Genomic DNA, 26,019 nt, shown 5'->3' on the forward strand with positions numbered 1-26,019 from the left:
ATTTATTTTTTTTTTGTTTAAACTACTATGTATACAAGTGTTTTAAGAAGCGAGTTGTAGCCGATAAACGTCTAAAACGTCAATATCAGTCTAAAAAAATGTGTGTGTGTGTGTGTGTGTGTGTGTGTGTGTGTGTGTGTGTGTGTGTGTGTGTGTGTGTGTGAGCAACAATCACTAATAACTTTACCATACCCACAGGCAACGCAGCAAATCCAGGTGAATTAACTGAGCCAAGCAACGCGCCACACGTCATAAATGATGTCACGTATGAGTCGTTTGGAAATGACACCATCGAGGATCACTCGCCGTGCGAAGCCTTCGACAACACCACCAAAGATGGCCCCTCGCTAGTACAGGGAGAAGCACCGTACACTATTGAAAATAACCAGCACGAATCTTTCAGCAGTTACGGGCACAGATACAACCAGTAGGCGGTCCCAAAGATTACATCCATCAATTTACTATTCATTTATTTATTTTTTAAATATTACAGACACGTTGGATAGCAGAAGATTAAAGATAAACAAGGAAATCTTGATGATGCATAAATTTCTTTTCTCATGCTAAATTTGGAGTTATAATAGTGTTTCCTTGTCTATTCATAGGATAAACTTTAGTAATGGAAATTACAAGGAAAATTTTGTTATGCCACCCTCGTTTTGGGGGATGTAGATCATTTGTGCCCTGTGTGGTATATGTTTTGTGTATTTTGGAATGTTGCCATGCTGCGTTCGTACGTGTGTGTGTGTGTGTGTGTGTGTGTGTGTGTGTGTGTGTGTGTGTGTGTGTGTGTGTGTGTGTGTGTGTGTCACAGATTTTTGGCTGTTACCCATTAGAGTAATGTTCCGTTTTCTAACTGTTGTTTGGCGTTTGCTTAATCAAATTTCTCTCTCTCTCTCTCTCTCTCTCTCTCTCTCTCTCTCTCTCTCTCTCTCTCTCTCTCATTCTGCTACCCACCAAAAACATTCATATTTCCTTCCACCACATATTTTTCTTCTGTATAACAATTCATTTGTATTTCTTTGGACGTTATTGTATGTGAAAATCACCATATCCTGAAGTTATTTATATTTTAGCTTTAGTTAGATCACATCTGGACTACGCACTGCAGTTTTGGACACCGTATTATAGGAAAAACAAATTCCTTATAAACAGTGCAGTGGATGATAACTATTATGATGATTACTGATGGGCTGAGATGATTACCGTATAAGTTAGAACGACTTAACCTGCATTCACTGGAGAGAAGAAGGGTGCGTGGGGTCATGGTGGAAATATAAGTAAAATAAATTAATTCAGGTGATGTTAGTGACGTTCTCATAGTAAATAATCAGCACAAAACTCGAGGTAACGGATATAAGCTAGATAAGTTTAGGTTTAGGAAAGAGATTGGTGGGAACTGGTTCACAAACAGTGGTGGATGAGTGGAACAGGTTTAGCAGTCATGTGATCAGCGCCAGCACGCTAGGTAGTTTCAAGAGATAGTTGTATGATTATATGGATGGGAAAAACAGACTATAATTGGGATGTTGGTAAGGGGAGGTGGCGTTCATGATTAGTGCAGATGCCCAGTGTAGGCCAGCCGGCCTTTTGCAGCCTCATTTGTTATATGTCATTGATTAAGATAATTCATCCTTGTTTTGCATTTCCTAGGATTATGTTTACGTAAATTATTATGATTTTCTTCGTTGATTTTTTTACCTAAAATAACAGATTTTGGATCTCTAAGACACCCTCACGGTTTATCAACTGTTAGCATCTAGTATATGAATTGAAAAACGCCTTTACAATTCATTTGGCTATACCAACGACGTTACTTAATTTAGTGCTAGTGTCAAGTCTGCAATGCTTAGTATGTGTTGGCTGTAATACGATTATACGTACATCGTATTGTAGTTAAACTTATGATGAAAAGGGTGTTCTTTTTTGTACGTTGTTTCTTGAGAAATGTGTATATTGTTGTTATGCTTGTATCAGGATGGTTGAAAAGGTTTACGTGAGTTGCAGCTTGTAAGGAGAGGACCATTTTCTATCAACCCCAGAGTTCCAATATTATGTGTGTGCTATGAATTACTGTGTCCTTGTGGTAACCTTACGAAGTCAAAAAAGATATAAGAAACAAGAGAAGACGACGGATGAATTAGGGAAATAGGAAAACGTGACAAGAAGGCTTAGAGAAAAGTAGAAAAAAAAAAGAAAGCTATCAACGCCGCTGTTTTGTTCAGGGTATTTGACTTGAAATGATGAGAAGGCCCACACAGAACTGACCCACAAAGAAGGTTATAATATTGTGACCGTGACCGGACAGAGATGTAGAGGTCGGCTGACTAAGATATGAAAAGGGAAAAAGGCAAGCACAGCACAAGGAGGAGCGGAAAAGAGAGGTGAACAGAGCGGTGTACTGTGGGAACTTACTGTTGCCTTATCACTCTCCAACTTCTTACTGTGTCATATACCCAAACTCTGCCCTGATACTATGAATGGGCAAAAACATATATTGCCACGCCTGTGGGCGGGTCAGGTGTATGAAGTGTATTACTGCATGTGAATTATGTGAGATGTATGGGATTCTCAATCTTATCATAGATTTTGAGGGAAAAATGTAACAAACTAGGGTATATCATATCAGGTAACTGAGGTAGGAGTCAGACTGAGACAGCAGTCAGCAGGCAGAGAGACCAGAGAGCAGAAGCAGAGATTGCAGAGGTTCTAGAATTGAGAGGAGCCTAAGGAGACATGGACAAGCTCAAGCTCGTCCTAGAACTCGTAAGGAGAGCTTAAAAGTTGTGTGATGCAGTCTTAGTAATTGTTGTCTCATGAAGGTGAAAAAGGAGGAAGTAATTTGTAGGCTGTTTTATTATTGGAATGTTTTAGATTTAGGATTTTGTATTTGTGTGTTTTTGTGTAATTTCTTGACTTAAATGTTAAGTATTGAATTGCTCTGACAAGAAACTCGGGTACTACTGTGAACCAAGTTGATGGAAGGTTCTCAGCGTGTTGCAGAAAGTGAAAACCCGGAAATGATTATTGTATCTAATTTTTACTGAAGTAAATGTAGAAATTTTAAGTGTGCATTATACTCCCTCGTGGCCACTACTTGAATAATAGACTTCACACATAACCGTGCAAGTTGCAAGAACGACATCCTTACTGATCATCACATACCTAGAAACTGTCAGGCCCGGTTTGCACTAGGCCGTTTTTACGGATTCCTTCTCCGTTTACCGTCCAACAATAACGTCACAAAAACGGAATCCGTACTGAGTGGAGGACTTGAACGTAGTGGTGGACAGGAACCGATAACTCAAGTATTCAAGGAAGCGGTTCCTTGGGCGAGCGAAACCGTCGGAACCGGTTCCGGAGCCGGTTCCATAGGGAATTGATAGAGCGCGGCTGATGAATCACCCAGTCTCGGAACCGTCAGCGCAGTGCTTGCCGGTTACCAGGGTGTAGCACAGAACCGGTTCCGTGGGGAATTGGTAGAGTGCGGCTGGTGAATGCCCGAGTCTCAGAACCGCCAGAGCGCTGCTTGGCGGTTACCAGGGTGTAGCGGTTCCAGGACTCATCTAGAATACTGGTGGGGATCATTACCAAGTACTGACTCCCGGTCCCGAGAGACCGAGGCTCTGGGATGGATAGTGAATGTGTGTACCGTTTAGTTGATGTTTACTCTTATCTCACACAGGATTTAGTCAATAATAAACATGCCTGGGTTTATATCAACTTGCATATTGTTGGATGCCTAGTGCAGAGGTGTTTCATGTTTGATGTAAGTCCACTGCATTTCAACTTGGCTTTACAAATTCAAGCATACGATACAACATCAGACAACGTGTACTCTATATAATTCCACACTGGAATTGATCTAGTTCGCTTCGATGTCATTGTTTTGTTAAAATGACTAGGTTTAAGCGTGATAAATGCTGTTCTAACACCACAAATTTAGATATAATCCCGATATGTGCATCTTCAACGCGCTGCCCTTGAAAAATCTTTGGTGCCAGAAAAAATGTCATGTTACATGTAGAGACAGGAAGGATTACAGAACAATCAACATGTAAGACATTTTATTTTATACTCGTATCTAAGCAGATAAGGTTTTTATTTACTCATGAGGACAAAGGACATAGTCACCTTTTGTTTGGCACTCTTAACTCTTTCGACGCGTCACCAGGAGTGCACCAATGTGTATATATATATATATATATATATATATATATATATATATATATATATATATATATATATATATATATATATATATATATATATATATATATATATATATATCCTATGTTATGACGTCATATCTACCAAAGTACAAAAAAGATTACACTTATGGCAACACTAAATAGGTGCCTCCTATTGGCTAACACACAACTTCTTTGAATACTTCTTGATTGTATTACACTACTTCATTCAGTGGTGGATACCATTTACAGGACTTCCTAAATAATGTTAATGATTACATACATATTTTAAAACACCACATAAATGTTGTAACTCGTGCGTATCTGCCATCAGCAATCATTTGGAATCGTTAAGGCGGAACCGGTTCCTAACGGTGCCTGAAGGAACTGTCGGAACCGGTTCCGGAAAAGGTTCCCGCCCAGCCCTGCTTTTGGAAAGCTCCTCGGGGCCACAGACGCTGTTGAAAGAGAAGTGATTAGACAAATTGAAAAGATATAGCAGAAGGTGAATAATGAAGAAATTGTTTATGCATTCAACCTTGTCTGTGTGAAAGAGAATATATATATATATATATATATATATATATATATATATATATATATATATATATATATATATATATATATATATATATATATATATATATATATATATATATATATATATATATATATATATATATATTATTTATTTATTCTTTTCATTTATTTATCTGTCGCTCAAACACTGTGCCTAGATAGCTCAGTTGGGAGAGCGTTAGACTGAAGATCTAAAGGTCCCCGGTTCAATCCCGGGTCTGGGCAAGCTCACATTATACTTTTCCTTAGTGGCATTGAGAACGTTGCCTGGTGGAACACTCTGTGGCCGGGTGGAAGAATGCCACCAAAGCAGCAGGAAGCCATCAGGCTTATGCGTTGTAGTCCCTGTGTGAAACATGCCTGGCTCATGCCTGGGCATTTCCACTTGCCATCCTAATCCATAACTTTTTCTAATTTTCTTTAAAAGCTCTCCAATGACTCGACATTAACAACCTGGGGCTGTATTCATAAAACTATGGTTTGAAGTAGGTGAAACATAAGTCCTCAAGACTCACTATTGGCTTCCATAATGCATAGCAGTGTAGACTTTCCTGTCCAGAAATAAGAGAAAAAAAAATCAGTAATGCCTTTACAGGCTTAGCTTATTAGGTTACATAACTGCCTTATTGTCTTGCCTAAATATTTCTTTTTATTTGAGTACCTGCATTAGCCGCTAGTGCAAGAAAAGCCAGTTTTATTTTTGTAAGTGCAAAAGGATAAGCCATCTCTATTTTGCCATTAAATATTGTTACATCCTATCGTTGTGAATATTTACATCTCTAGACACTCCATCCATAAATGAATATCAACACTGGAAATTATTCTTGAAATCAATGAGACCCATTAGTTTGGTTAGGTTACATTACGTATCTTAAGTTACGCTCAGTTTAGGTTATGTTAGGTTACATAAGGCTGGAAGATTCAATTTATTGATTTGCATCAGAAATGATGGTTAGAGTTGTTCAAAATATCAAATTGTACGAAATACCTTGATTTCACCTGAAAGGATGTTCTTGTGCCCTTGTTAAATATTACCGAATGGCTACTAGGAACAACCAAGGTCATAGAGTACTAATGCATATTTTATAGATGGCTAAGAGTTGCATACAATTAAATATGAAGGAATTAAGTAATACAAACAATCTTACATGATCTGTGTTAGGCCTTATTGAATTCCGCCCTGTTGGTGTTGACGGCAGACTGAACTGTCTGCCACCTCTCCGGGTATTCCTTGAGTGATCGTTCACGGCCATTTAGGAGCTCAACGAGGAAGCTTGTAATTTTCTCCCATGCCTTGGCTTTAGCCGCAGCAGAACATCCAACATCAAAGAATTTTTCCTAATGATTGGTGCCTTCTTGTAGAGCACTACCAGGCAGACTGCTTTACTAAAACTCCAATTATTCCTTCTCCTCCTCTTCTGTGGTGGTGTTTATGTTGCTTCATTTCGTTCTTAGAACAACAACAAACTAAGAGTGTACTCGATTCTCGAGGTGCACACTGCTTGTTTGTTTACATCAGGTCGAGGGAGGTAGGGGTATTATTATTTATGTTCGTCTTCATATATACCTAAATTTCTTGTAATTTTAGTTTTATTATTGTAGAAATGCATAAAACATTTTTATTTGTTCATTTCAACGTAACTGGAATCATCTTAGCCCTAAAATGTACGTAAATTTCAGCCCTATGTTGCGGTTGGTAACACTGCGCTAAGTCGAGCTAGTGACAAGTGGTAGCCGAGTCGTATTTCTACCGATTATGTCGCGGCATAACAATGGCGAGATTAGGTGATGACTTATGTCTCACAAAGGAAAGTTTTATAAATACGGGCCCTGGTTACTGAGTCCTTTCCATTAAACTACCACTCTATTTAAGACCCAGTTTCTTCTTCTCTTTTTTTTTTTAATTTGAGTTTTACCAAGATTAAAACCGTTAGGTTATTTATTTATTTATTTATTTATTTATCTATTTATTTATGTACTTTTTCTACTATCCTAATTACTGACCCTGAGTTTATCTTGCACCGTAAAGGGCAATTTGCAGGGACGACGCGAGGCCACTGTTTACATTTCCGACTAATGAGGAAACTTGTAACGTCTTGAATAAATGGAATAATACTGAACACCAACATCTAATCTGGATCTTTAAAGTATACATCTCTCTCTCTCTCTCTCTCTCTCTCTCTCTCTCTCTCTCTCTCTCTCTCTGTCTGTCTGTCTGTCTGCATGACATGGAAGGAGGAGGGGGAGGAGGAGGAGGAGGAGAAGGAAAGAAAGAAAGAAAGAAAGAAAGAAAGAAAGAAAGAAAAAGAGAAGAAGAAGAAGAAGAAGAAGAAGAAGAAGAAGAAGAAGAAGAAGAAGAAGAAGAAGAAGAAGAAGAAGAAGACCCTACAGCTAACATAAAGGAACGAGGGCTGAAGTGACGTGACCGAGGATGGAGGGAAGGAAGAAGGGAAGAAATGAAGAGAGGAGGCAGAGAGAAGAGAGAGGAAGAAAGGAAGAGGCTGGCGGGCAAAAACTGACTGAATGAATGAGTGGAAAAGTGGGAAAGGAGGAAGGGAGGAAGGAAGCAGAGGAGGAGGCGAGGGGATGACGGAGGAAGAGGATAAATTAAATAACAGGCGAGGCTTAAAGGTAGATGGAACTGTTGTTCTTTCTGAAGATTGAATCGGAAATGTGTGTGGTGAAAACAACGAGAGAGAGAGAGAGAGAGAGAGAGAGAGAGAGAGAGAGAGAGAGAGAGAGAGAGAGAGAGAGAGAGAGAGAGAGAGAGAGAGAGAGAGAGAGAGAGAGAGAGAGAGATGGATATTTTATCGTTATGATCTGGATTAGACTTTGATCTTAGTTAAAAATGACCTCATTCAGAAAAGCAAATTAATAGCGAGTATCTTGAAATGCACAATAATGGATTATCGAAGAACCATAGCATAATTATCATGTAGACAGGAGACAATAAACCATGAAGATTGATATGACTGTGTGTGTTTTACCTCTTCCTTGAAACTTCTTACTAAAAAATATTTGTTCTTTATTCACTCTCTTGAGGAATACAATGAACAATATATTCTCACTTTTTTTTTTTTATTCATGACAGTTCTAGGGAAGGTGTTTCGTTACAAATATGTAATCACTTTGTCGTTTACGCAATGCTGTGTTGAATAATTTGTGTTTCATTCACCCTACTTTTCATTCACACTAACAGGCTTGACCTTCACTCACAACAAGGGAGCTTCTTCGTTTGATATTTCATTTGCATATTTTTTTATTTGTTTATTTATCTATTTATTTTTTTTCAGTTTTCTGTAACTGTGGACTGGGCTGCGTTGTCGGTAAAAAGCTTGCTTTCATTTCGAAGACCGATATCAGAAGTGACGTACAATGATGATAGTACAAAAATAATTCACTGATTGTTGCAGCTAAAAGTGACAAGTAATAAATCATCAGAAGTATTCGCTAATCCAGAAAACGTATTGGAATTACACAGTAAACCATTACGGTAATTGAGAAATCACGTCTGAATACCATTTATCATTCGCTATTTTTTATATCGTTTTACATCTTTTATATTATTATACAGTCTCGTTATTCACTATCTTCCATTTGATTGTGCATTTTGCTTTCCAATATTTTGTGGATGAACTTCCTTTGGCGTGGTTGGAGCAGCCGCCCCTTCCTTTCGCCACCATCCCTTGCGCTGCTCCAGGCCCGGACACTCCCAGGGGCAGAGGGGACGACCACCCACACGGAACATTTACTCAGGACATGATGAGGTCGCAGATTACCAGCAAGTCCAATAAGTATAACATGAAAGAACGCCAGCCTTGGGTTTAAGATGAAGTTCTTTCTTCCCTTCCCTTTAAATCTTTTCCGTTGAGCTTTTAATCAAGAAGGTAAACGAAATACTTTTTTTTCCTTCCATAAATTTTCCTTTTCTTTTAGAGGAAATGTCTATAATGTATGATATGTGAGCACGGAGCATCATTTACCAGATGCACAAACACGGTATAAATAACTTAAGGACAACCTCTCGAATGATTTTCAGAATCTGGAAACTTGCACCAACCTGAAAAATAGACGAAATGTGCTAATTTTGCAACATTTTTTACGACCTTGACTTTTTTTTTCAGCAATTATTTCTTGTGTCCTTAAAGGAACTCGCCTGGTTACAGGACTGAAGCAAAACACGACCACGGCTGTTGCTGTCCGGAATCACTTTCACTCAGACTCGCTAAATTGACACCATGACGGAGACACACTTGGCCGCCGCCGCAGCGCCACTCGAGCTGAATGTCTATTCGTGTAATTAAACTTTATTTTACCCTTTAATTTTCAGTCTGTACGACTCTTTAGATTTCAAGTAGGAATATGATGAAATGTCGCTTTCTGACGAGTGGTGTGACACAGGGACGAAGATAAGGGTTAGTCTATCATGCTTCACTCAGCAATCACTAAAATCTTATGTCACCTTCCCTCATACAGGTAACGAATACTGATTGCTTGACTACAGAACAGTCCGTGATATTGAAGACAGTTGAGCTCTGACCTTAACCATTTTATTTCAATAATAATAATGAATGACAAGCTTGTGTTACTGTTTTCCCTTGTGACCGATAAAGCTGAACTTGAGTGGTTATTTTCAGTGGTGTATTTGGTGCAATGTGGTTCTTTCTTCCTTGTATTGAAATTATGAAATTAAAATATAATGAAATGTGGAAAAGAATGTCAGCTCAGGACTGCTATTTTAGGCCGAGTTTTGCATATGACCATGATGAAAACGATGAATCCCTCCGTTCTCTCTCTCTCTCTCTCTCTCTCTCTCTCTCTCTCTCTCTCTCTCTCTCTCTCTCTCTCTCTCTCTCTCAGGGCCTACATCAACACATTCACATTCCACGGCCTCCCAGCATGCCCTCCTCCCCCTTCATCAAAATCGCAGCAGCATTACCAATACATTTCACGACGCGGAGGGCAGACTTGCTTTCTGGGAAAACCGTTATTTCTCCGCTTCGGTGACTATTCATGACCTAATTACCATAACAAATGAGGGCAGGCCGAGGCATTCTGTTCATCTGAGTTGTGATTGCTGAGGGAGTCGTGATTTCAACTGATCAGCTTTCCGCTTCCAGACTGACTAGTAATTACATAGCAAATGATGAAATCTTCTCCTCCTTTCAAACTTTTCCCTAGAGTTAGGAGTTGGCGCCAAGTACGAGTCTCCTCCAGTTGTTTTTGTCCCTTGCATCTTCCTCTGTGACTGCTATCATTGCAGTTCTATCTCCGTCTCACTTGCTGTCTGCTCCTCGATCTTCTTCCCTCAACTGGTTTTCTTCAGGCTCTTTTAGTCAGTTCCTGGTCTTCTCTTCTTACTACTTCACGAAGCCCCCTATTTTTTTTTTTTTTTATGATGATGACAGACACTAACAAATCCCATGACGGTTATTTAAAGAGTTCAGATTTAAAATGAGGTATTTCGTTACATTGCTACGACTTTGACTACTGAAAACAGTACATAGAGAGTAAAATGCCACAAAAGATAATCGTAACCTTATAACAGACCAACACTTTACTCACAGTAACTAATAAACTTATAAATTATCTAATGATTGCAATTGTTAATTACAAAGCATATGGTATAATGCCACAAGAAATAATGGTAACCTTAAAAAAATCAACGTTTTACTCACAATAACAATAACTAACGGTGTGCTGTAACTTCCTCCTCTGCATTATTTTGTAACCAATGTAAAAAGATTCCCACAACTTTGAGTTTCGCCCACAAACAGTGGACACACACTAACAACAAACTGAGAAATTACCCAGTAAAGGACGGGCGTGGGATGTGATCTAACTTTATCTCGGCAATGTTTTCAAGTCTGAGTGAAAAGACTTCCACAACTTCGGATATCGGCCAAATATACCCATAGAGTGTTATTTTTCTGATGGGTGTCCTTGGGATGGTGCTCCTTCCGTCACCGCCGTCGCAACCACCACCAACCACCACCACCACCACCGCCGCCGCCGCCGCCGCATCGATCTACCACACTTCACATCGTCCCAGCCGTGGCCTCTCGTCTGAAATCTAATCACATGCCGTCTTAACGCACCGCAGCCAAGACGTTTCTTCGCGATTAGTTTCTTTTGATCTCTCCTCGAGCGTCCGGTGCTCCATATATTGGCGGCTTCCCGACGACAGGACAATCACGCCACCAACACGCCACCTCGTGCCTCTCTGCACTATAGATCCGTGTTCTGAAACTTCTGCACCGCACCTCTACTGCTTTCAAAATGCTCTAGTTGAAATTGCACGGCTTCTTATAGGGTGTTTTTACGGCTTTAGTGACAGATTAACAAGATTTCAAATATTATTAACAGGAAAAACACTCTTGAGAACCCGGCTAATTATCTCTGTATTTTTTTTTTAAATAATCGTAATGAGAGAGCAATGTTTCTGAATACGGGCCATAGAACGGTCTCCTGGTTCGCGTTAGTTTTGTGAGTTACTGAATCCATTTTATTAATATTATTATTATTTTTTTTTCAGGAGTTTTATTTGTGCACAGTCAACACCCACTTGCTCCTCTCGCTCCTTGTAATCTTTAGGTAAATAAGGAAAGGTCAGCTGGAAAATATTACAAAAGTTATTATTTTTGCTACTCATTCCTTCGGCAACACTGGAGACATTGTGTTATTTTCTATCATGATTTGCAGAAAACAAATGGCGTTGAAATTTTTTATGCTTTATTTTCTATTGTGTTAAGAGGGGAAAAAGGACCAGCTTTCAGGATGCCCTTCCTCTTTTATTCCCGTAGACATCTCTTGACCTCAGCGATGTGTGTTACTCTTAGAAAAAGTGGAGTAAGGTTAGGAGGTTTATTCAGGATACGTATTTATAAATGTGAGAGTGAGTCGTGTGTCTTTCCTTGTGAATGATCCACAATGCGCTAATTTCCTCTTTTAACCTTCCCCTATTTTTGTGTCCTCCCACCACAGGAATAATCTGGGCTCAGGTGATTTCTCTTAATTAAACGCCCCTTTCAGACTTGGCAAGATATCTCGTCTCTTGAATAGTTCACCTAATGACAGTTTGGTTTATTTATCTTCTCTCATCTATTTCTGCTCCGTCCTAAGACTTGAGAAAAATCTGGGTTAAGTTAACCGCTGTAACTCGCTGTAGCCAAGATGACGGTAGCCAGGGATAAATATAATGGAAAGTCTTGTAGTAAAGAGTGAGCGGCCAGGAAGATGCTATTAGCTCCAGCAAAGTACCCCAAGCTTCCAAACTTTACTTTTCACAACTCGGACACTTTCAAAATTACCAACATCAGGCTAACTCTGAAACTCTGCCCTGCTTAGGATTCTGGCCTCATTTTAACTTCTCCTTGTGAACCGGAAAATTGTGTTTATTTCTAATTTTCGACGTGGAAAAGGGACGTTTCTCGGCTTCTCTGCTTATGTTTCATGGGGAATACTGAAATGAACAGCGAGTGGTAGGCGAGGTTCTCAAGTCATAAAGGTTTTCCTTTCTGAACACACACACACACACAAAAAAAAAAATCTTAAATTTCAAATAGAAAAACTGTCGATGGGAGTTATGAAGAAACCAAGTGCATTTATTAATTAACCATTGCGTAACAGAAAGATTCGTAACTCGACTATAAAGGAATGCTGATATAAGACCAAAACGTATCTAAATTTTACAGTTAATTAACAGTCACGGTTTTGGAGGACGTTATATGAAATGTCACAGTACAAACAGATCGATTGTCCTTCTGACGACGACCCTAAGTGTCTTGACACCCCCCTCAACTTTTTCTTCATTAACTTCTACAACATTCGTGGTCTAAGTTCTAATTTTCAAACTGTAGAACACCACCTCTCCTCTTCTAAACCTCATCTTCTTTTCCTCACTGAAACTCAGGTGTCTGAAGCAACTGACAGTAGCCCCTCTTCTGTTCCCTCCTACTTCCTCTATCCTCATTTTTTATCCAAAGCAGGATGTTGCGTTTATGTGCGCAACGACTTAATCTGCTCTCGTGCCCACGCTCTTGAATCTTCCGAGCTTTCCACCATCTGGCTACGACTACAGAATCACTCTCAAACTAAATTTATCTGTGCTGTATACCTCTCACCTAACTACTTTGACTAAAAGAAATTCTTTGACTACTTAACTTTCAAAGTGGAGCACATTCTGACTCTCTTCCCTTTTGCAGAGATCTCCATTCTTGGAGAATTCAATGTTCACCACCAGCTTTGGCTTTCCTCTCCCTTCACTGACCATCCTGGTGAACTAGCCTTCAACTTTGCTATCCTCCACGATCTAGAGCAACTGGTGCAACACCCTACTTGTATTTCTGACCGTCTTGGAGATACGCCCAATATTCTTGACCCTTTCCTGACCTTTAATCCTTTTGCTTATGCTGTCACTCTCTCTTCTCCGTTGGGATCCTTCGATCACAATCTCATATCTGTATCTTGTCCTATCGCTCCAATCCCCCCTCAGGAGCCCCCTAAGCGAAGGTGCCTGTGGTGTTTTGCATCTGCTAGTTGAGGGACCTGAGGAGGTATTTTGCTGATTTTCCTTAGAATGACTATTGCTTCCGTTTCAGAGACCGTCTTTGTGTGCTGAGCGCATAACAGAGGTGATAGTGTCTGGCATGGAGGCGTACATTCCTCACTCTTTTTCTCGACCTAAACCTTCCAAACCGTGGTTTAACACAGCTTGTTCTCGTGCTATACATGATAGAGAGGTGGCCCACAAAAGTCTGTTCTCCAACTAACCAAAAACTCCTTCATTAACAGAAAGTGTCAAAATCTTTCAAGAGCTGAACTCTTCGCTCAAACCTTTGCTAAAAACTCTACCTTGGACGATTCTGGGCTTGTTCCTCCCTCTCCTCCACCCTCTGACTACTTCATGCCACGTATTAAAATTCTTCGCAATGATGTTTTCCATGCCCTCGCTGGCCTAAACCGTCGAAGGCTTATGTACTTGATGGGGCTCCTCCTATTGTTTTCCGTAACTGTGCCTCCGTATTTGCACCTTGCCTAGTCAAACTCTTTCAGCTCTGTCTGTCAACATCTACCTTTCCTTCTTGCTGGAAGTTTGCCTACATTCAGCCTGTTCCTAAAAAGGGTGACCGTTCTAATCCCACAAACTATCGTCTTATTGCTTTAATTTCCTGCCTATCTAAAGTTTTTTAATCTATCCTCAACAGAAAGATTCTTTAACATCTATAACTTCACAACCTTGTATCTGATCGCCAGTATGGGTTCCGTCAAGGCCGCTCTACTGGTGATCTTCTGGCTTTCCTTTCTGAGTCTTGGTCATCCTCTTTTATAAATTTTAGTGAAACTTTTTGCTATTGCCTTAGACATATCAAAAGATTTTGACAGAGTCTGACACAAAGCTTTGATTTCCAAACTACCCTCCTACGGCTTCTATCCTTCTCTCTGTAACTTCATCTTAAGTTTCCTTTCTGACCGTTCTATTGCTGCTGTGGTATACGGTCACTGTTCTCCTAAATCTATTAACAGTTGTGTTCCTCATGGGTTCCGTCCTATCATCTACTCTCTTATTATTATTCATCAATGACCTTCTAAACCAAACTCCTTGTCCTATCCACTCCTACGCTGATGATACCACCCTGCACTTTTCCACGTCTTTTCATAGACGTCCAACCCTTCAGGAAGTAAACATTTCACGTATGGAAGCCACAGAACGCCTGACTTCTGATCTTTCTAAAATTTCTGATTGGGGCAGAGCAAACTTGGTATTGTTCAATGCCTCAGAAACTCAATTCCTCCATCTATCAACTCAACACATCCTTCCAGACAACTATCCCCTCTTCTTCAATGACACTCAATTGTCTCCCTCTTCTACACTGAACATCCTCGGTCTGTCCTTTACTTATAATCTGAACTGGAAACTTCACATCTCATCTCTAGCTAAAACAGCTTCTATGAAGTTAGGTGATCTGAGACGTCTCCACCAGTTTTTCTCACCCCCTCAGCTGCTAACTCTGTACAAGGGCTTTATCCGTCCATGTATGGAGTATGCTTCACATGTCTTGGGGGATTCCACACATACCGCTCTTCTAGACAGGGTGGAATCAAAAGCTTTTCGTCTCGTCAACTCCTCTCCTCTAACTGACTGTCTTCAGCTTCTCTCTCATCGCCGCAATGTTGCATCTCTAGCTGTCTTCTACCGCTATTTTCATGCTAACTGCTCTTTTGATCTTGCTAACTGCATGCCTCCCCTCCTCCCGCGACCTCGCTGCACAAGACTTTCTTCTTTCTCTCACCCCTATTCTGTCCACCTCTCTAATGCAAAAGTTAACCAGTATTCTCAATCATTCATCCCTTTCTCTGGTAAACTCTGGAACTCCCTGCCTGCTTCTGTATTTCCACCTTCCTTTGACTTGAATCACTTCAAGAGGGAGGTTTCAAGACACTTATCCTTCAGTTTTTGACTACCGCTTTGGACCCTTTTCTGGGACTGGCATCTCAGTGGGCTTTTTTTTTTATTGGATTTTTGTTGCCCTTGGCCAGTGTCTCTCCTACATAAAAAAAAAGAATACCTTTTATTTTATGGTAATTCCTCCCTTGAACAGATCTAACGCATATGGCTGTTGGCGTGACTGGAACAAACGTGGTATGTCGGGACATTTAGCAGTTGGCGTGGCTGGGATAGACACGGTGTGACGGCTGTGGCGGAACATTTAACAGCTAGTATGGCTGGGAGGGAAGTGGCGTGGCGATATCTACCTGTTGGCGTGGCTGTTGAGACATGGTGTTTACTACTGTAGTACGCCACTCATCGACCTGCACATCTTACCTAAATTAGTGACTCTCGACTCTTCAGGTTAATAAGAATCAAGAAGAGCGCATATCACAGGAACATCCTTGCATTATCCTCCTCGTACATCTACACATCACAAATAATAAATAACCACAACCAGAAACAAAACAATCCCAAGTGACTCTGATACAGTACTCTCGGCGCGGCCCCGGGGTTGAGAGTACAATCTCAACAGTTTTATTTATTTTATTTTATTATTATTATTATTATTATTCTCTTTTTTTTTTTACGGCAGACGTGACATTTTGTCGCAACCTCAGTGGACAACATGTCATCATTCCCTGTTTATGAGGAGGTATATCTCGAACAGGCTTTTCACAAGGACGGTCTCAAGAGAACGATTTCATCATCACTACCATCTATAAAAATACCCACTTCCAGTTACGTTTATTCCACCATCACAACGAAAAGCAACAACAAGAGCAACAACAGTAACAACAACAACATCACCATCACTATCACCATCACAACCATCAACAACAACAACAACAATCCCACCACCACGAACCACACCACACAGCAACAACAAACAAGGACAAGAGCAACAATCCATTTAATCATCCACGTGCATATTGCATTTTCAAAACGTCGAGGGATGTGGAGGAGGAGGAGGAGGAGGAGGAGGAGGAGGAGGAGGAGGAGGAGGAGGAGGACATGAGGGCTCTCCTTGATAGCACGAGCCTTCTCTCCCTGTCAGCACGTCACCTTCACCCAAGGCCTGTCATTCACCTCGCGGCCTCCTCCTCAGCACCACCATCACTTCAGGTTTACACAGCTTGCACATCTTTCACCTTGACACACTGTTCCCTTTCACCCACTGCTGCTCATTTCAAGGGCTTCTACTTCCACTCCTTATTAATTCATTATTAATATCCGCCAGAACAACAATTCTAATCAATGCTTCTTTTATTGTCATCACATGCCACAGATTCTTCGTGTTTGTTTTATTTTCCCTTTCCGTGGCTCAGCCTGTCATACTTTATGTTTGTGCTAACGCCTCACAACGAGACTAATATTTCTTTAATTTATTGGTTTGTTAATCTTCCAAAGTAATTCACAAAAATATGATTTACAAAAATATTACTGAGTTTTTCAAGTTAATCTTATCAATATATTCATACCATATCAGCGCAACACTGTCCTCGGCTTACTAATGTCTGACTCCACAGACTGGCACAACAAATGAGAGCGGTGACGTCAAGGACAGCAGCCCTCAGCGTGACAGCACCAGCCCATCACACGAGAGTTGCAAGCAGAATGAGAGGTACGCTGCTTTCAGACAACAAATAATTGGATCACTGAAACCAGGGCAGCGGGATAAAGCAGACGCGCGGATAGCATTACTGATCGGTGAGTGCGAGGGACGCATGATGAGGGCTACAGGTTACGTGTACTAATGACAATTCTTTATGCATTTTTTTCTTTTAGATTTTATAGAAATGTCTATTACTTTAAAAATGCATATCTAGTTGCTTTCTTTAGTGACAGCATCAGCATCATGTTTCACGTAAATAAAGAAAAGGAGGTCCCCGTCTTTCCTATCAAAGTCTTTAGTGACACAGAAAGGTCTCTTTATGACTGCTTTCATTCTTACATCAACAAATCGTACGAGTGAAGTGTACGGAAGGGGGGAGGGCGAAGGGAGAGAAACAATCACTTGACTGTGCTGACAGAAATATGTGAACTTCAGATAATCAAACTGCACATTTCTTTCTGCAATAACAAAATTCGATGCATTTTCACAAACTTGAAATAGTTCTGAAATAACTCTTCAAACGCTGGCTCACGTCAAAAATGATAAATAAATAAATAAATAAATAAACTTGAGACACATCAGTGAAAATAATTTCTATATCTGACAGTTCGTACGTACACATGCATATCAGTGAAAATAGAACCAAAATATTTATACAGGCATCAGTCATTAGGGACAACATTGACCCACTGGGTGTCGGAGGCTCAGCGCGGCCAAGGATATGATGCAGAGAGGAGAGCGAGAGCAAGATATCGCCGTGCATGACGCACCGCGCTGGGGGCAAGGAATGCTCCGCCACGCATATCACCTTTCCCTCACCACGTGGTTGAGAGGGTAAGTGGGGCTGATACTTGCTAGTTTTTCAATCAACTGCTACATATTTGCTTATACTAGAGGAGAAAAAAGTTATTAAAAAACAAATATTTCATATTAACAGGAAAGAAAATATCGTTTTCTGATCGCCGGCCTGCGCTAATTAGGCAGAATATCGGTGCTACCTGCACAGCGGAAGCATTCATCAGTGTCACGTGGGCGGCATCAAAGCGACGACACATGAAAGAGAACAAGGAATCCACTTAGTGCAGCCTATCAGTTTTTTGCTTCCTCTCTCGAAACACACACACACGCATGCACGCATGCACACACACACACACACACACACACACACACACACACACACACACATACACACACACACACACACACACACACACACACACACACACACACACACACGCACACACACACACAGGTCAGCAGGATCAAGGGCAGTCCATTTTTCCATATTGCTTTTATTTTAATATTTTGCAGAACGATCCATGATTCTCTTTCTCTCTTCACCTGAATGCATTGATGTGGACTCGTGTTGGCTCAGGTCACAGCCAGACGCACACCTGCCACGCTGCGTACATCCTAACCCGCGCTTTTCTCAACTTTCTTTCATATTACATGATACAAAGAGACTCGTGCAAAAATGGATCAGCTACACGTGCATACACGAAAAATGATTTAAAAGATCTGACTTTTCCGTCCGAATGGCAGGTTCTCAATCCCCTATACTAGTTTTGGTAATCAAGGCTGGAGGTCGCTGGGGAATGAAGGCTATTAGGAAATTGGCAGCCTTGTTTCACTAGTGGTGGCGGGTCACTGGCGAGCGGTGAGGGGTGATAGAGTGGTGGTGTGGAGGTATATACAGACAGGACGGCACTCACCCCTACGACCCTGTGCGCTAGTCACTCCAGAGAGGAAAAATAATCATCCTCACAGCACTTGGTACGAGCCACTCGCGCCTCAAGGAAGGAGAATATTACCTCCACGTGCCAAGAAGATACCCGTGAATTCTCCTCTTAAAGTGATGAGGGCCGCTGGTTGAAGCTGGGAGGCGCGCGGCAGTTGCCCAACCTTAATTGGGGAGTGTGCGAGGCATTAAATAGACAATATTCTTAATTACTCAGTCTACCTCATAAATATCTCGTGGAAAACTGAACAAGGAATGGGAAGAAAGACAATGTGTGCATGTGAATCATGATAAGATTTATGATCAAGAAATTCAAAGAGAACATTTGCTTTCCCTAAGATTACAGCGACACTCCTAGATTTCAGCGAAATGAAACTGAATGCGAAAGAGGAATGGGAAGAAAGACAATGTGTGCATGTGAATAATAAATGATTATGAGAATTTATGATCTACGAAGTCGGAGGGGACATTTGGTCTTCCTTATCACCAATAGTACATTAAGATTACAGCAACATCTTTGGATTTCAGTGAGATAACACTCGGTTAGTCTCTGTTCCTCCATCCTTCTGGTGTGATGAGAAACAGGGGCGAATGCAGAAGACCAAACAAGTCTACGGTATTTGAAGGGAATGTGGGAAGGCGCGCACTCAGCTCAGAATGATAAAGGCAATGTTAATGATGTCATTTTTCGCTTGTCGGTTTAATGAACATCCTGCACTTCCTGGTAGCACGAAGGAAAAAAAAAGTCACCCTCGGGAATACAAAGCCTGGGAGCTGAAAATACAAACTGAGAACAAAAGTTTGCACCAGACACACGAGCAAGAGAGAGAGAGAGAGAGAGAGAGAGAGAGAGAGAGAGAGAGAGAGAGAGAGAGAGAGAGAAAATCAAACCTTTCAAGAAACCAGAAAAATTTTGATCAAAACACCAACAAAAGTACGGCGGGCATGACACTTAAACTTACAATTTCAGAAACTATTAAAATCCACAGACAAAAATCATAAAAAAAAAGAGAGGACGCTGCCTTACGAATATGTGTAAATAAAAAGACCAAATAAAAGAAATCCAGCACAACTCTTAGTCTCGAGGAAGCGACAGTGGGTTATGATGGTATAAATTTTTACACTGAAAGCCAGCCCGGATGAAGGTGAGCCAGACAAACTAAGCCCCACACCGCCAAGCCAGTAATCTCCTTTGCCTTGACCTTACGGAGAGTGGCGAGCAAAGAACCCTCACCCAGAGACACAGGGAGGCGAGGAGGTGACTCTAGTGTAGTTTACCGCCCAAGTTTGGCCAGGTAGAGTGAATTATTGATCGTCATTAGGGAGAATGGACGCCAGCTGGATTGACAGTGTTCTCGCTGTTTATACCTTGTGCCATCCCAGACTTGAAGTGAAGCTAAAACAGATTTATATATCACACTTATAGAAATCTTGTATAGTGTTAAATATACAAGCTACCACGGAGGCATAACACTCAATGGAACTGACATACAGTATAATTCTTTTAGAGTATGTGAAGGCGGACGTGAATCTTAAGGGCTATTATTTTGTGATGTATATTTCCCATTAAGTATACTTCAGTTTCTCATCTAAATTCGTCACTCAGAATAAGAAAATCATAACTTATCAAACAATATTTACAAATTTGACAGCCAGCCAACACACACACACACACACACACACACACACACACACACACACACGTGTACCACCCCCCACGAGCCGCCACTGCACAGTTGCTCACCGCTCACATCATCAACACTGCTGATGCCCTGAGGGTGAGGTATCCTGCTGCCAAGCTGGTCATCTGTGGGGACTTTAACAGATTAGATATCAACGATATCCTACACCAGCTACACCTCACCCAGGTCGTGGACTTCCCCACCCACCAGCAAGCCATCCTCGACCTTATCCTCACAGACCTGGGCCAGCAGTACTCGCCACCCAAGCCGCTGCCTCCCATGGGACGGAGCACCCACCTCTCCATACTGTGGTCACCCACACCCACCACCTCGATCCCCCGGTCAGCTGTCACCAGGACCCACCGCCCCATGCCTGACTCAGCCATGAGGGAGTCTGGGCAGTGGGTGACACAACACCCGTGGACCGAGGTGCTGGATGAGGAGGACGTCCACTTAAAATGGCAAAACTACGTCGCCACTACTACAGCAGCCTTCCACCACTACTTCCCAGCCAAGAGCGTCACAACGCACCCGTCTGATGCTCCCTGGATGACGCCCCGCATTAAAAGACTCATGCGTCAGCGGACCTGGGCGTTCCACTCCTGCCCGGTCCTTTACAGGAAACTAAGAAACAGAGTAATCAGGGAGATTAAGAATGCAAAGGCAAGCTATTACCCAGACAAGATACACCACCTCAAGCTGACCAACAACAGACAGTGGTACGCTAAGATCAAAGCTTTGTGTGGCTTACAAAAGCACACTTCATCCCTTCCTTGCACCTCACACCTTCCTGCTAATCTCGCGGCTCAGGAGATGAACGATCACTTTGCTGCTATCTGTCAAACCTTTCCTCCCCTCCACACCACTCCGCTTCCTGCCTATCTGCCCGCTCCCTCCCCTCCACACACTGTCCAGGCGATGGATGTTTTTAAGAGAATACTTAAATTTAAACCAAGATCCACCACACCCACTGACCTTCCTATAAAAATTTACAAGGAATTTGCTGTAGAGCTAGCAACACCGCTATGCTCCATAATAAACGCCTCACTCTCCCAACACTCTTGCCCCGCGGACTGGAAGACATCTTATGTCACTCCCATCCCCAAAACTTCCAGTCCTCAGTCACTCAATGACCTCAGGCCAGTCTCTATCACCCCCATCCCTAGCCTTATTTGTGAAGATTTTGTATATGACTGGGCATACACCAAAATTTGTAACACCGTGGATATCAGACAATTCGGAAATATTAAAGCCACCTCCACCTCACATTACCTGACCAGCTTCCTTGAATTCATCCACAGCCACCTGGACAAGCGAAACACCTCTCTAGCTGTTGCTTTTGTCGACTTCAAAAAAGCCTTTGATCTAGTTGATCACACTGTTGTCATCAGCAAGGCAGTAAGTCTGGGTCTCCCTCCTAATCTGATAGCGTGGCTAGCCGACTTCCTCACAGGGAGACGTCAGGCCGTTCGCTATCAGGGCTCTGTCTCTAATTTCCAACAGCTGACATGTGGAGTCCCCCAGGGGACCAAGATGGGTCCTCTATGCTTCCTCCTCCTCATCAACGACGCCCTCACCGACACCCCCCATCGCTGGAAGTATGTGGACGACTGCACCGTGGGCGTCCCAGTTTCCAACAAGAACCCGGACTACTCGCCACTGCAAGCAATTCTGGAGCGACTGCAGACGTGGACAGAGGAGAGCAGGATGACCATCAACCACAGCAAAACTGTGGTGATGCATTTCTGTACCTCCTCTGTACCAGTGCCCCCTCCCCGGCTCACAGTGGGCCCTCACCCCCTCCAGGTGGTCCAATGTGCCAAGCTTCTCGGAGTCACGGTGGACGACCAGCTGACCTGGAAGCAGCATGTCGCCAGCACCGTGAGATCAGCTACCTACAGGCTGTACATGCTGCGCAGACTCAGGTCGCTGGGGACGCCGACAGATGAGTTAAGGGGGGTGTACCTCACCTTCATCCTCCCCAAACTCATGTACGCCTCCCCAGCGTGGTCCTCCTCCCTCACACACACACACACACACACACACACACACACACACACACACACACACACACACACACACACACACACACACACACACACAGTCTGGCCGTGACACAACCAGTCTCCTCCATAAATACGCTGCCTATTTCCGGCCTCGGCAACACACTTCCATTTCCACTGCCATCACCGAGGCCGCCTGCCGAGACCCGCCGAGTGTCCAATGGTTCGACGTGCCTTCGTCAGGGCCGCGGGGATCGCCACCCTCCGGTCAGCCTCTTAGTTTCCAGCATTTCCCGCTGAGCATCGGAAGACTACAAGACCAGACGCTGACCTCATTTCCGCCACTCAGAGGAAGAGGCTTTGGCGTCCCTGATCCACGTGACGTATGGCTGAGGGTGAGGCTTAAAACGTCTCTCGCTTAACACTGTCTTATCAACCACTAGTCTAGTCTAACACAGCCCGATGTCTCTTGTCTAACACCAACCGCCAACTACCTAACAAAAGGGCAGTTTTTATCACCACGGCCATCCAACATCATCACCCGTAGTGTACATCATCACAACTAATCTTTGCTACCATCACAATTGCAATAGGCACAGCAAACCACTGTCTACCTTCACTTCCATTCACTACCACAATTATCACCTGTCACTACCACTGCCCAGGCAGGAGGTGGGAATGAGGAGTCTTGTTCTACCTCATTCTGTTCTGTCACACGTTGTTTATAAGTAGCTAAACGTTCATGTAGCTCAACAAATACGTTCTTTAGGGACAACCAGACATTCCAGTATCTGTAGTTAATATCACTCCTTCTTTCTATCACCACCACCATCACCACTAACCAGGACCACCATCACCGCTACCACATTGACTCCAAAATTAAATCATGTTCTTTTACGTGTGGTCTTCATATTCCACGATAACAAGAATTACGCAGCAGGAGAGAAGAGGTCACAGGGCGCAGTATGCTAATAAATCTCCAAGATACAGGAATATAATATAAGGATTACACTGCTGATCTCCCATAAGCTTCCACTAGTACCGCACTAAATGATCCCGATATTGAGCATTAAATCTAGCCAATCAATCAAGCAACACCTGAACTTCTTTGTTACTCATCTACTGATCAATGCGCAAGGCAGGTTGAGACGCTTAGCTGTGCTTATTAAGCTTGACATGTGCCAGCGCTCTATGGTTGCTTGCTAAGACAGAGCTGCCTCTACAACTCAAGTCCTCTCACGGGGAAGAGTTACGCCGGGGTAAAGACTCATCTGGTGTTTGTTTTCCGAAAGTCTCCCTCTATTTGTGAGTGGAGCAGCTTATGGCGCCCGTTTTCTTCCTCTGCCTTGCACTTTTGCCCGCGTCTGCTTGTGTAAATTGTCTTTATTGAGAAATATTTATTGAAGACCTTATTAGTGAAAGTTTGTTGTTGTTGTTGTTGTTATTATTGTTATTATAATTGCTACTGCTACTGCTACTACTACTACTACTACTACTACTACTACTACTACTACTGCTGCTGCTGCTGCTACTACTTCTGCTACTACTACTACTACTACTACTACTACTACTACTACTACTACTACTACTACTACTAATATTATTATTTCTGTTGCTGCTGCTTCTACTATTACTAATACTGCTGCTGCTACTACTTCTACTACTACTACTGAAACAACAATAATAACAGCTACAACAACTACCACTACTGCTGCCATTATTATATCATTATTATTATCATTATTATTATTATTATTATTATTATTATTATTATTATTATTATTATTATTATTATCATTATTATTATTATCATTATGAATTATCATCATCATCATCCCAGTGATAAAAGGTTAAGAAAATAAAGCAATAAATATATAGATCCTTAGAGATGTATTTTCAAGTCACTTCTTACTAATATTTTGGCGAGTGTTCCATAAAGATTTAAGATGTCAATGAGAACATGTTGATTAATTATTGCATTCCTGGAAATAATAGTGTGTGTGTGTGTGTGTGTGTGTGTGTGTGTGTGTGTGTGTGTGTGTGTGTGTGTGTGTGTGTGTGTGTGTGTTGTTCATGTTTCCAGCATCGAGAATCTTCCAAAATAAAAACGCAGCTATATTCAAATAATAATTCTCCTCTGATCTTCTTTACAGAACGAAATGAATGGATAATATTAATATGCATGAGTTCTCCCCCTTGATGTAACGCTGGTAATAAAACCCTCGCAATTTTCTGCCAATCCCTTGATGTATTTCGGGCGGCCATCATTGTGTAGGTAAAGAGCACGGTGCAATACACATCACCATTACCATCCTCATTATTATCACCATCACCACCACCATCATCATCATAATAATCATCACCATCATAATCATCAGTCTATGATTCTAATGCAGCATAAACCCTTCTCTCAATCCGCTCAACTCCAGCTGCCCGTCTATTCCATGTTACTTTACCAACGCTTTACTTAATGAGTGATCCTAATAGAATGTATATTACTATTATTATTATTATTATTATTATTATTATTATTAGTAGTAGTAGTAGTAGTAGTTATTTTTATTATTATTATTATTATTATTATTATTATTATTATTATTATTATTATTATTATTATTATTATTATTACTACTACTAGTAGCAGCAGCAGCAGCAGCAGCAGTAGCAGCAGCAGCAGTAGTAACAGATGCTTCGTGGGAGTTGACAAGGCTCTTGATAGTCACCATGAGAGGAAGAAGTGAGGAAGATGTCTTAGAGAGAAAAGATAGGGAGTAAACGGAAGGATGACTCACAGCATATTCCTGGTGGAAGAGGTAGAGCTTCTCCACATAACTCTGCCCAGCAACTCCATAAATCAAGCTCATTCACAGAGGCACCTTAAATACAGGCCACATGATGGACCCGTAGAATTTTGATGTTCGGTGTTGCCTTGTAGCGAGTCCAGCAGCAGCGGAACCAAACCCTCAGCAACAGAATAACCTTCAAGCTTACCAAGGCAAAGCAATTTTCTCACAAGGCCAGCTTAATGTACCTGTCAGCTACACGCTTTGTGGTGAAATAAGTCGGGGTAAGGCACTACCAGAATCAAATAGGAACTCGTGGTTTAAAGCAGCTGTGATCGACGTGCCGCTGAGGGATACTTGTCCTGTCATCTCGTTTCTAGCGGATTTTGTAAAGCAAACCGAGGCTCTTCCGCCCTTTTACCTCTCTTTGTCTTGGCCATTTTGTTTTGTCCATCGTTCTCTCCAGTAATGTTGCTCTCTCTCTCTCTCTCTCTCTCTCTCTCTCTCTCTCTCTCTCTCTCTCTCTCTCTCTCTCTCTCTCTCTCTCTTCTGAACTCTGAAGCGACGGAGAGAGAGAGAGAGAGAGAGAGAGAGAGAGAGAGAGAGAGAGAGAGAGAGAGAGAGAGAGAGAGAAAGAGAGAGAGAGAAATTTCGTACCACTGAGCAGTGAACCAGACTGGAGGGGCTCGCGCGGTTGCTACGTAAGTGACATTGAAGGATGATGGAAAAAGAACGGTTTGTAAATCTTTTTAGCTTCCTCTTCTCTCCACCGTCGCCACTTAACCAAGCTATCACCGGCCTGCATGCATCTGTCACCAGCACTTCAAGATGCTTCTGTGATAATGGTGAGTTTAATCTTCTATTTTCTTAGGGTTCAGTGCAACGTTTGTGTATTCATAGAGAGAGGTTCATCACAATTTTGAGAATTACACTAAGACTC

General features: G+C 41.9%; 1 protein-coding gene, 1 long non-coding RNA gene and 1 other non-coding gene across 8 annotated transcripts in view; 2 read left to right on the forward strand and 1 right to left on the reverse strand.

Moving 5' to 3' along the window:
• LOC135099555 (uncharacterized) overlaps positions 1-3,067 on the forward strand; it is a 60,357-nt gene extending 57,290 nt beyond the window's left edge. For all 4 annotated transcript variants that reach the window (XR_010268121.1, XR_010268133.1, XM_064001950.1 and 1 more), the window contains one exon: positions 199-3,067. Coding sequence is in view for 2 of the 4 variants with exons in the window: in XM_064001950.1 (XP_063858020.1) it covers positions 199-431 (233 nt within the window). In the remaining 2 variants the exon portion in view is untranslated. The remainder of the gene's footprint in view (positions 1-198) is intronic.
• A 1,443-nt stretch (positions 3,068-4,510) lies between these two features.
• Positions 4,511-26,019, reverse strand: part of LOC135099564 (uncharacterized) — a 226,580-nt gene continuing 205,071 nt past the window's right edge. For all 3 annotated transcript variants that reach the window (XR_010268142.1, XR_010268144.1, XR_010268139.1), the window contains one exon: positions 4,511-4,648. This is a non-coding gene — a long non-coding RNA (uncharacterized LOC135099564). The remainder of the gene's footprint in view (positions 4,649-26,019) is intronic.
• On the forward strand, positions 4,922-4,994 carry Trnaf-gaa (transfer RNA phenylalanine (anticodon GAA)). The gene has a single exon. It is a non-coding gene; the product is annotated as a tRNA-Phe (tRNA).

The sequence above is a fragment of the Scylla paramamosain genome, chromosome 4, assembly GCF_035594125.1.
Source record: "Scylla paramamosain isolate STU-SP2022 chromosome 4, ASM3559412v1, whole genome shotgun sequence".
NCBI classification, from domain to species: Eukaryota; Metazoa; Arthropoda; class Malacostraca; order Decapoda; family Portunidae; genus Scylla; species Scylla paramamosain.